The sequence below is a fragment of the Somniosus microcephalus genome, chromosome 15 (assembly GCF_052327205.1).
Source record: "Somniosus microcephalus isolate GS21.2 chromosome 15, FLI_Smic_1.0, whole genome shotgun sequence".
Taxonomy (NCBI): domain Eukaryota; kingdom Metazoa; phylum Chordata; class Chondrichthyes; order Squaliformes; family Somniosidae; genus Somniosus; species Somniosus microcephalus.
The window spans coordinates 45,518,444-45,531,073 of record NC_141001.1 but is presented as its reverse complement, the minus strand read 5'-3'; the positions used below and the strand labels follow the sequence as shown (position 1 = coordinate 45,531,073).

At 43.2% G+C, this 12,630-nt stretch overlaps 1 protein-coding gene across 1 annotated transcript in view; it reads left to right on the top strand.

Moving 5' to 3' along the window:
* ddb1 (damage-specific DNA binding protein 1) overlaps positions 1-12,630 on the top strand; it is a 95,241-nt gene that overhangs the window by 25,820 nt on the left and 56,791 nt on the right. Inside the window, exons 9-13 of the mRNA XM_086007727.1 lie at positions 2,953-3,069; positions 4,327-4,429; positions 5,755-5,830; positions 6,894-7,002; positions 11,606-11,784. Of these exons, the coding sequence (XP_085863853.1) occupies positions 2,953-3,069; positions 4,327-4,429; positions 5,755-5,830; positions 6,894-7,002; positions 11,606-11,784 (584 nt within the window). The remainder of the gene's footprint in view (positions 1-2,952; positions 3,070-4,326; positions 4,430-5,754; positions 5,831-6,893; positions 7,003-11,605; positions 11,785-12,630) is intronic.

The following is a 12,630-nucleotide window of genomic DNA, read 5'->3' as shown; positions in this document are numbered from 1 at the left end:
CAAAGCCCTATATAATTGCAGCAAGACATCCTTACTCTTGTACTGCAACCCCTTGCAGTAAATGCTAACATACTATTTGCCTTCCCAGTTGCTTGCCTGCATGTTAACTTTCTGTGATTTGTGTACAACACCCAAATGCCTCTGAATACCAACATTTGCTAGTCTCTTTTTTAAAAAAAAAAGAAGCCTGCTTTTCTATTCTTCCTACTAAAGTGGATAATTTCACACTTCCCTACATTATACTCCATCTGCCACCTTGCCCAATCACTTAACTGGTCTATATCCCTTTGCAGCCTCTGTGTCCTCCTTGCAGCTTACTTTCCCACCTAGTTTTGCATCATCAGCAAAGTTGAATATATTCCACTCGGTCCTCTCATCTAAGTCATTGATATAAATTGTAAATAGCTGAGGCCCAAGCACTGATCTTTGCGGCACTCCACTAGTTACACCGTGCCATCCCGAAAATGACCCGTTTGTTCCTACTCTCTTTTCTGTCCCTGAACCAATCTTCAGTCCATGCTAATATGTTGCCCGCAATCCAAGAGTCCTAATCTTGTGTAACAACCTCTTGTGTGGCACCTTATCGGATGCCTTCTGAAAATCCAAATATACTACATCCACTGGTTCCCCTTAGCTACCTTGCTAGTTATACCTTCAAAAAACTCTGCCTAATCATAGTGATTTTCCAAATACCTTGTTACCACATCTTTAATAATAGATTCCAGCATTTTCCCTACTATTGATGTCATGCTAACTGAGCTATAGTTCCCTGTTTTCTCACTTCCCTCCTTTCTTGAAAAACGGAGCTTAATTTGCTACCTTCCACGGGGACCTTTCTAGAACCTGGGGAATTCTGGAAGATCAAAACCAATGCATCCACTATCTCTGCAGCCACCTCTTTTAAAACCCTAGGGTGCAGGCTTTCTGGTCATGGGGACTTGTCAGCTATTAGTCCCATTAATTTTTCCGGCATTTTTTCTTTACTAATATTAATTATTTTAAGTTCCTCACACTCATTAGACCCTTGGTTCCCTACAATTTGTATGTTTTTTGTGTCTTCTACTGTGAGAACAGATACAAAATATTTGTTTAACGTCTCTGGTATTTCCTTATTCCCCATTATAATTCCTCCTATCTCTGCCTCTAAGAGACCCACGTTTACTTTCACTAATCTCTTCCTTTTTACACACTTGTAAAAGCTCTTACAATCTGTTTTTATATTTCTTGCTAGTTTACTCTCATTCTATTTTCTCCCTCTATCAATTTCTTGGTCATCCTTTGCTGATTTTTAAAACCCTCCCAATCCTCAGGCTTACTACTCTTTTTGGCAACACTGTAAGCTGCTTCTTTTAATCTAATACTACCTTTAACTTCTCTAGTTAGCCATCGCTGTACCACTTTTCTAGTGGAGTTTTTATTCCTCAAGGGAATGTATATTCGTTAAGAATTATTTCTTTAAATGTTTTCCATTGCTTATCTGCTGTCACATCTTTTAATTTAATTTCCCAATCTACCTCGTCCAACTCGCCCCCCCATACCTCCGTAATTGGCTTTGTTTAAATTTAAGACCCGAGTTTCAGATTTAACAGCGTCACTCTCAAACTCAATATGAAATTCTATCATATTATCACTCTTTCCCCAGAGGATCCTTTACTATAAGATTACTAATTAACCCTGTCTCATTACACAATACTAGATCTAAAATAGCCTGTTCCCTAGTTGGTTCCTCGACATATTATTCTAGAAAACTGTCTCGAATGCATTCCATGAGCCTGTCCTCCAAGCTACTTTTGCCAATTTGATTTGCCCAGTCTGTATGAAGATTAAAGTTCCCAGAAATTATTGCATTACCCTTGTTACATGCTCCTCTAATTTCCTGATTTATACTCTGTCCAACACTATGATTATTGTTGGGGGGCCTATAAACTACTCCCACCAGTGTTTTCTGCCCTTTGTTATTTCTTCGCTCCACCCACACTGATTCTACATTCTGATTTTTCTGGGCTAAGATCCTTTCTCTCTACTGCCTTTATTGTCAGTGCTACCCCACCTCTTTTTCAATTTGTCCTATCTTTTTTAATAACTGGCATGGAGTGGATGTCCCATTGTAGCAAGTTTGTAGTCTTGCATCTCTGCGGTAGGGGTGAAGTAAGAGGCTCTACTTGCATATCTCCCTGCAGCCAGTCCAAAAGTAACATTGGAAGAGGCCTGGGGTGAGGTTGCTTCTCTCCATTCTTTGGGAATGATGTGACATAGGAAGAGGAAAAAAATTACATTACCAGCAACATTACTCGTGGAAGTCACCAATATGTTGTTTTGTTACATATATTTTGAGTTTTTCTACATCTAAGTTTTCCTGTGTAGCATTCTGTTTCCCTGATGATTTTTTAAAATTTCTGTCCTCTTTTGAGTCTTCCTGCTGAGAGCACTGGCTCCCAGGTCTCTGCTATTGAGAGATGCCTGATACTGACCTAGCATGACTGGCCCCCTGATTTTAACTTTTCCCCCCTATGAATAGGTGGGTTTTTGGCACCTGCTGATGGGACAACTGAAATTGGGGATGTAATTGTGTGGAAAATGTTGGGCATAGACCTGAATCCAAGAATTCCTAGTGCTGTGGAATGTTTCGCACCTGGTTTATGGAGCACTATGGCTTCAAGGGTACTCCGTGATGTGCAATGGATTTAAGTGGTTATAGCTGACTTTCAGTGAACCTGTGGTCGTGGACCATGTGGGAAGCTTCAGCAGATACTAAAACATGAGTAAGTGGGGTTTTTGAGATGCACAAAATTCATTTGTTCTACAGTACCTTTTAACTAGTGCATTTCAGAAATACAACCACAGGCCAATGTTAAGTTTACTTGCTCAGTGTATTGAACATGCAAATCAAAGTGGCATACAACAGCTTAACAAAAATTGTTCAGTTTTAAATCTGTGGTGTCTTTGTTGCAGCTAAACGTGGATAGTAATGAGCAGGGGTCCTATGTTGCTGGCATGGAAACCTTCACCAATTTAGGCCCTATTGTGGACATGTGTGTAGTGGATCTGGAAAGACAAGGACAGGGCCAGGTAAGCTGGAGGGTTTCTATCTACCATTCATTACTCTTCTCAGGTCTGTGGTTGGCTGTTTTGTGATTTGAGGGTGGGGTGAGCTGATTTTCTGTTCATCATTATTATACACTTTTTCCACAGTGTTGCAGTTGTAAAGTTTTTTGCATGACATTTACCTGGAGTGTACATTGCTGTTAAAAGTCTGTCAATATGATTATGCCTATTGGTACAGTAATTTTACAAGCTTGAGGATCAGGATGGGCATGGGATGTGGAGGAGTAGTTGGTCAGAGGTGCTGAAGGTTATCCTAATTTTTCTGAGGTGACGGTTTGGTTGGATCCCGATGGTTGTGCCCAGAAACTAGTCATGATGTTTTTTCTGTCTTTCTTGTATTAGTCTGTCTTCCCTTTGCAGGAGTGTGTTGTGGGGTTGGTTTTGCTCATTTGCTACTCAAGACCTGATGGTATTGGAACATGATAAGTCCTGAGAAATGATTCCTGCAGCTGGAGGCTGAGAGTGTGCTGCTGTTCGATATTCTCAGTGAGCTTGCTGATCTCAATTGAGAAAGGTCACCGGCAACAATTGGCCTCATTATCCCTGGGCTAGGGAGGGAAAAAGTTAAATCTTCAAGAAAACTACAAAGGGAGGCATGCTTCTACTATGAAAATTAAGAGCAATTTACTTGCAAGATGCTAGTTACACACAAATAAATGTAGTTAAATGTTTGAAAGAAAATCAGCCAATGTTTCCAACCCATGCAAGCAAATGTGTGGGTGGACATTGGATGAAGATGAGATTGGGTTTGCCTGTGAAGTCCTCCATAGTCAAGTAGCTTACCAGCACTCACTGTTAAGGCTCAAACACGAAGAACGGCCATTTTGATGAGATATAGGAATGCAGCAAGAATGAAGATAGGGATTAGGCTAAAAACTGCCTGTTAACTACCTGTTAACAGGCAGTTAATTGGCACTAATCCCCTTCCCGCCTCGGGGAGGCGGGTCCCAGTGCGGGTCGGGTACCCGCCTCCTTTGAAACTGCCAAGGGGGTGGGATGGGTTCGTGCCCCCCGATTTCGGGATTTTAATCCCCCACGTGTCTCCAATCCCGCCTCCACGGCCCAATGAAAATCCTGCCCAAAGTCTTGGCGACTTCAAACTTCAAGCAGTGAAACTGCACCTGAAACACAGTGTTCCGGCCTTTTGGTCATAACTCTGGGTTTTGCAGGAATGTTGTATGTGCATTTGACTGATCATGTAATCTTTCCCTGTTCATGCAGCTGGTTACTTGTTCAGGAGCATTTAAAGAAGGCTCACTGAGAATAATCCGGAATGGAATTGGGATCCATGAACATGCTAGCATTGATCTTCCTGGTATTAAGGGTATGTACTCCAAAAAAATAAAAATCACTGAATAAAAGGTGTAAAGTTTTTTTTACTAAGATTGAACACCTGTTTTATAAACGGTTCAGTGATATATTAGGATTTTATCCAGGTGTTTGAAAGTTTTGAAATGATTTTGATTCACAGTCTTGCTTGCTTTGCAACTCCTATACCCACCCAAAATGGACAAGCTGTTGTCCAATATTCTGTCTCTGACATCTTAATTAATCTTGTGGATTTTAATTGTATCCAAGGCATGGATGTAACTGATAAACTCTGAAGTAATTTTTTTTCTTCCCTTTTTGGAAGGTGCAGACTCTGGTTGGGGTGTAGCTCCACAAGCGCTTAGCAGTCCTCTGCTTGTTTAAACAACCATTTTTTGTGAATGATCAGTCTGGATCAAGACACTCTGGCTGTTTCTTTCTGTCACTATTCCAAGTGCATTGAGGCCAATCTTTTCGGCCCAACTGCTGCCATGGCTGAGACCAGCTCATCCAGCAAATTTCAGGGATCTTAGATGGGTGTGATCCTTTGGTCTGTTTGGCGTAATACCACAACACACGGTGCACTTACCCTCTAAGCACTAGTGAGGTGGGAGGGTGGTGTGTGAGGTCTTTAATTGATTAAATAGGAAAGTTCTAAGGATCTGATTAACTTCAGTGACCAGCTGGTGGAAAACTCTTGGTAGAAGTTAATTTTTTTAAGATTTTGCAGTGTACATCCCCAAAGTTAGATAACTTCCAAATTTGTTATTCCTACAACCAGTTGTAAGGGTGTCACTCACTGTCTAAGCTCACACATGAAGAATGGGCACTTGTTGAGGTATCAGAGGCCATTTGAAACTGTGCACCAGCTAGAGTCAATTACTTGAGAGAAAGGGAGAAAATTAGGAAAAAGGAATTTGTGCCCTCTTGTTTTCCTGACTCCGTAATATTGCACAATGGTACTTTTTTGATGGTGCTAGGAATCACTGAGGGAGTGCGGCATTATTGGAGGTGCTGTCCTTCAGATTGGACGCTGAATCGCAGCCCGGTCTGCCTGTTTTGGTTATTCAGGTGGTATTAAAGATCCGGTGGTACTATTTCAAGATGAGCAAGGTGCTCTCCTCCTGTCTTGCTCAACATTCCTGTCTCAACGAAAAGCACCAAAAAACAGATTAAATAATCATTTATCTCACTGCTGTTTGTGGGATTTTGTTCTGTGCACAACAGCTGCTCTGGTTTGCCTTGATTATTTGTGAAGCGCTTTGAGATGTTTATGAAACACATGATATGGTACTTTACAATGTAAATCTTTCACCTCCCGATTGTTCTGTCCCTTCTCAGGTCTGTGGCCACTGCGTTCCGATTCCACTCGTGATACTGATGATATGTTGGTACTCTCATTTGTTGGACAGACTCGGTAAGGAGCTGTTTCATAACTGCTTTATTTTCTTATTTTGGACATTTTCTTCTGCTTTCATATTTCTGGCATTATCAAATACAAACTTGTGCCTGTGGTTAGTTGGAAAAGTGACTAGTTTATTTTGTAACGAGTTTAGAATGAGAGGTTTCATTGTGAATGTTTCTGTGAGGAAAGCTGTGCCACTTTGGAGTTGAACCCTGTCCTCGGCCTCTTGCACTGTTCCAATGAAGCTCAACGTAAGCTCGAGGAACAGCACCTCATCTTTCGATTAGGCACTTTACAGCCTTCTGGACTCAACATCGAGTTTAACAATTTCAGACCATAATCTCTGCCCCTATCTCTTTTTTCCATTTTGTTTTTTTCTCTCTCACATGGCAGCTGTCGATCATTCTGCCATTGCCATTTACACTTCATCTAGAGCCATCTTTTGTTTCTTTACTTGTCCCATTCCCATCTCCTTTTGCCTTGCACCATCATCCCTTTTGTCTCTTAATCTCTCCTGCCTTCCATCCTATCACAGACCTTCCCTTTTGTTCTTTCCTTCCCCCCCCCCCCCCTTTCCCTGCCCCTACACTTGCTTAAAAACCTGTTCCATCTCCAGCTTTTTCCAGTTCTGACAAAGGGTCATCAACCTGAAACGTTAACTCTGTTTCTCTGTCCACAAATGCTGCCTGACCTCCTGTGCATTTTCTGTTTTTATTTTGTATAAGCACGGAGCTAGGCAGTGAATGAGTTGGAGCATGTTTGGTAAAAATAAGTTTTTTTCTACTGATGTCTTGCATTCTCATTAGATTTATATGATCAGTGATTAAGTATTTGGTTTTCAACTGGGGCAGGAGGTTTCCTAGTCTGCATCTTCCTCACCCTCATTATCACTCTCCTGAGTCATAACTTGCTGATCTAGTAGTCTCTTTGAACAGAGGACTCCACTTAAGTGGGCCCCAATCTACCCAGGAATCTGAGAGTATTGGAGTAGCCAAAAGGGAGAGGACTTGGAGGGGGAAATTTAACTGATGAAGCTGACTGAATTTTTACTAACTGATGTGTGTTGTCACTGCAGTGTGCTGATGCTTAATGGGGAGGAGGTGGAGGAGACTGAAATGCCAGGATTTGTTGACGACCAACAAACCTTCTACTGTGGGAATGTGGCCCGTCAGCAGCTCATTCAGGTGAGAGGCGCTCTGGGTGTAACATTTATTTGTCATGTGCAAACATGTTTTACCTCAGGATCCTATAAATCTGGGGAACCCTCTCCTAACTTCTCATGGGCAGTATTAGTTACCCAAAGGAAACATAAGAACATAAGAAATAGGAGCAGGAATAGGCCACTTGGCTCCCTCAAGCCTGCTCCGCCATTCAATAAGATCATGGCTGATCTTGGGCTCAAACCCACTTCCCTGCCCGCTCCCCATAACCCTTCACTCCCTTATCTTGCAAAAATCTGTCTATCTCCAGTTTAAATGTATTTAGTGACCCAGCCTCCACGGCTCTCTGGGGTAGAGAATTCCACAGATTTACGACCCTCTGAGAGAAGAAATTCTTCCTCATCTCAGTTCTAAAAGGGCGACCCTTCATTCTGAAACTATGCCCCCGAGTTCTAGGTTTCCCCACGAGGGGAAACATCATCTCTGCATCTGCCTTGTCGAGCCCCCTCAGTATCATATGTTTCAATAAGATCACCTCTTATTCTTCTAAATTCTAATGAGTATAGGCTCAACCTTTCCTCATAAGTCAACCCCCCTCATCTCTGGAATTAACCTCGTGAATTGTCTCTGAACTGCCTCGAATGTAAGTATAACCTTCCTTAAATAAGGAGACCAAAACTGTACGCAGTACTCAAGGTGTGGTCTCACCAATACCCTGTACAGTTGTAGCAGGCCTTCCCTGCTTTTATACTCCAACCCCCTTGAAATAAAGGCCAACATTCCATTTGCCTTTTTGATTACTTGCTGCACCTGCACGCTAACTTTTTGTGTTTCATGCACAAAGACCCCCAGGTCCCTCTGAACTGTAGCATTTTGTAATCTCTCTCTATTTAAAAAATAATTTGCTTTTTTATTTTTCCTGCCAAAGTGGATAACCTTGCACTTTCCCACATTATACTCCATCTGCCAAATGTTTGCCCACTCACTTAGCCTATCTATATCCCTTTGCAGGTTCTTTGAGTCCTCTGCACAACTTGCTTTCCCACCCATCTTTGTATCATCCGCAAACTTGGCTACATTACACTCGGTCCCTTCATCCAAGTCATTAATGTAGATTGTAAATAGTTGGGGCCCCAGCACCGATCCCTGTGGCACCCCACTAGTTACCGTTTGCCAACCGGAAAATTACCCATTTATCCCGACTCTCTACTTTCTGTTAGTTAGCCAATTCTCTATCCATGCTAATATATTACCCCCAACTCCGTGAGCTCTTATCTTATGCAGTAACCTTTTATGTGGCACCTTATCGAATGCCTTCTGGAAATCCAAATACACCACATCCACTGGCTCACCTTTATCTACCCTGCTCGTTACATCCTCAAAGAACTCCAGCAAATTTGTTAAACATGATTTCCCTTTCATAAAACCATGCTGACTCTGCTTGACTGCATTATAATTTTCCAAATGCCCTGCTACTGCTTCCTTAATGAAGGACTCCAGCATTTTCCCAACAACAGATGTTAGGCTAACTGGTCTATAGTTTCCTGCTTTCTGTCTCCCTCTCTTAAATAGGGGTGTTACATTTGTGGTTTTCCAATCCGCTGGGACCTCCAGAGTCCAGGGAATTTTGGTATATTGCAACCAATGCATCCACTATCTCTGCAGCCACTTCTTTTAAGACCCTGGAATGCAGGCCATCCGGTCCAGGGGACTTGTCGTCTTTTAGTCCCATTATTTTACCAAGTACTTTTTCCTTGGTGATAGTGATTGTCTTTAGTTCCCCCCCTCCCTGTGGCCCCTTGATTATTCATTATTGGGATGTTGTTAGTGTCTTCTACCGTGAAGACAGATACAAAATATTTGTTCAGAGTCTCTGCCATTTCCGTGCTGTCATTGCAGACTTTTAAATTTTTAAAATTAATATATAGCAACAGAATATGGTAATAAGTACGGACCGGGGTCAAACAAGGCTGTGTCATCGCATCAACGCTCCTCTCGATCTTCCTTGCGGCAATGCTCCATCTCATCCTCAGTAAGCTCCCCACTGGAGTGGAGCTAATTTACAGAATAAACAAGAAACTGTTCAACCTCCGTCGCCTCCAGTCCAGATCCAAGGTCGTCCCATCCTCTGAGGTCGAATTACGGTATGCAGACGACGCTTGCATCTGCGCACACTCGGAGGTCGAACTCCAAACCATCGTTAACAGCTTCACCGAAGCGTACGAGAGCATGGGCCTTACACTAAACATCTGTAAGACAACGGTCCTCCACCAACCTGCCCCCGCAACACAGTACTGCCCCCCCGATTATCAAAATCCACGACAAGGCCTTGGACAAGGTGGACCACTTTCCATACCTCGGGAGCCTACTGTCAACAAGGGCAGACGTCGATGACGAAGTCCAACACCGCCTTCAGTGTGCCAGTGTCGCATGAGGAAGAGTGTGTTTGAAGACCAGGACCTCAAACCCGGCACCAAGCTCATGGTCTACAGAGCAGTAGTAATACCCGCCCTCCTGTATGCCTCAGAGACATGGACCATGTACAGCAGGCACCTCAAAGCACTGGAGAGGTACCACCAACGCTGCCTCCACAAGATCCTGAAAATCCATTGGCAGGGTAGGTGCACCAACGTCCGTGTTCTCGCTCAGGCCAACATCCCCAGCATCGAAGCTTTGACCACGCTCAGTCAGCTCCGATGGACGGGTCACATCGTCTGCATGCCCGATATGAGACTCCCAAAACAAGCGCTCTACTTGGAGCTCCGACACAGCAAGCGAGCCCCAGGTGGGCAGAGGAAATGCTTCAAGGACAGCCTCAAAGCCTCCTTGGAAAAAGTGCAACATCCCCACTGACACCTGGGAATCCCTGGCCCAAGACCGCACAAAATGGAGGAGAAGCATCCGGGAAGGCACCGAATACCTCGAGTCTCTTCGCTGGGAGCAAGCGCAAGGAGCGCACATCAACCCAAGCACCCCACCCACCCGTCCCTTCAACCACTGTCTGCCCCACCTGTGACAGAGACTGTAGGTCCCGCATTGGACTCATCAGTCACCTGAGAACGCATTTTTAAGGTGGAAACATGTCCTCCTCGGTTCCGAGGGACTGCCTAAGAAAGAAGAAGTAGTAACCAAATACAGTCAAACATAGAAATCTAATGCCACATGACCCCATAGGACCCCAGTTTGAAATCCTGTGCCTGAAGGTTTTATGTAACCAGAGGGTACTGCATAATGACCATTCCATAACACCTATCTGCCTTATTCTAATTTATTTATTGCTAATCCTGTAGTACTAGTTTGGATAAAACCTTCTCTGAATATGTGTGGTGCTTCCTGTAAAAAGGGAAAATGATGTGGAAAATTGTCCAGGTATGCCCTGTCAGAAAAAGCAGGACAAATCTAAACCAGCCAATGACTGCCCTATCAGCCTACTCCCAATGATCAGCAAAGTGATGGGAGGAATGGTCAACAACGCTATCAAGTGGCACTAAGTCACCAATAATGTGCTCACTGATGCTCAGTTTGTTTTTCCACCAAGATTACTCGGCTACACACCTCATTACAGCCTTGGTCCAAACATGGATATAAGACCTGAATTCCAGCAATAAGGCAGGAATGACTGCCCTTGACATCAAGGCAGCATTTGACCAATGTGTGGCACCAAGGAGTCCTAGTAAAACTCAGGTCAATTGTGATAGGGGGAAAGCTTTCCAATGGCCAGAGTCATACTGAGCACAAAAAGGAAAATGGTTGTGGTTGTTGGAGACCAATCATCTCAGTCCCAGGACATCGCTGCAGGAGTTCCTCAGGGATGCTACCTCGGCCCAATTATCTTCAGCTGCTTCATCTTCTCATGACCGTCTCTATCATAAGGATCAGGAGTGCAGCTGTTTACTGATAATTGTACAATGTTCAGCTCCATTCAGAAACACTCATAAAGAAGCAGTCAGTGCCTGCATGCCGCAAGGCCTGGTCAAGGTGGCTTCCTTTTGCATTAGATTGGTTTGAAAGATATTTAATTTTCCATTTGTATTATCACTAACCTCACCTAATAGGGTTGCCCAATTGGCCTGATTTAAATCCTCTGCCATTTTTGCAAATTTAACCCTCTTGAAAGCATTACATTTTTGGCAATTTTGTATGACTGATCACGTTGAATCTAATGTTGTGCCACTGTTGCCCAGGTGTTTTCCCACAGAGGTTTGATACTACATCAGGGTCATTACTAAAGACTAAATCAAGTATGCAATTACTTCTAATCTCCTAATTTAAATGCAGTGTTAGAAAACAGCAATTTATAATGTCTACAAATCTTTCACTTGACCTGTACTCAATGCTCGAGGGTTCACCATTGGACCATTGAATGCTTGGGAAATTAAAGCCCCGCATTATGTAAATGTTACTCAACTCCGATACTTCAGTAATTTGTGTCCAAATTTGGGTCTTTTGGCCCTTTCCTCCTCCTCAAAATTCTTGTGTATTTTACATGGTAGTTTTAATCTGTCTGAGACTGAGTAGTCAGCTTGTATCCCCTATGTACAATTCATTGTTCAATGCCAAGAGTCAGTTGTAACATTTATGTAGAGTTTAGTGCCTTCCAAGTGCTAATAACTGTTACGCTATGCAGATAACGTCTGGTTCGGTGCGACTGGTCAGCCAAGAGCCCAAGTCACTGGTTAGTGAGTGGAAGGAACCAAATGGAAAGAATATCAGTGTCGCATCCTGTAATAACAGTCAGGTGGTGGTGGCAGTGGGTCGTGTGTTGTATTACCTGGAGATCCACCCGAAAGAACTCAAACAAATCAGGTAATCAACCAATTGTAATGGTGACCTTTGACTTCCTTCTCCATTTCACACCAGCCATCCTGTGACCCCTCAATTTAAAATTGTCAATTAGTGACAAATTGGAGGGGTGGCAGTTTTATGCTGTGGCCTATACACATTAAAGAAAGAGAGATTTTGCATTTATATAGCGCCTTTCACGGCCTCAGGATGTCCTAAAGCACTTTACAGCCAATTAATTACTTGCGAAGTTTAGTCACTAGGCAAACGTGGCGGCCAATTTTCTCACAGCAAGGTTCCACAAACACACTGAGAATAAATGACCAACTAATCTGATTTGGAGTTGATTGAGTGATAAATATTGTCCAGGACATTTTGGAAACTCCCTTTCTTTTCTTCAAGTAGTGTTATCGGATCTTTTACATGTACAACAACAACAACTTGTATTTATTTAGTGCCTTTAACGTAGTAAAACGTCCCAAGGCGCCTCACAGGAGTATTAAAAGCCAAAAAATTTGACACCGAGCCACATAAGGAGAAATTAGGGCAGGTGACCAAAAGCTTGGTCAAAGAGGTAGGTTTTAAGGAGCGTCTTAAAGGAGGATAGAGAGGTGGAGAAGTTTAGGGAGGGAATTTCAGAGCATAGGGCCGAGGCAACGGAAGGCACGGCCACCAATGGTTGAGCGACTATAATCAGGGATGCTCAAGGGCAGAATTAGAGGAGCGCAGATATCTGTGGGGTGGGATGGGGGGATGCTGAAGGAGATTACAGAGATAGGAAGGGGCGAGGCCATGGAGAGATTTGAAAACCAGGATGAGAATTTTGAAATCGAGGCGTTGCTTAACCGGGAGCCAATGTAGGTCAGCGAG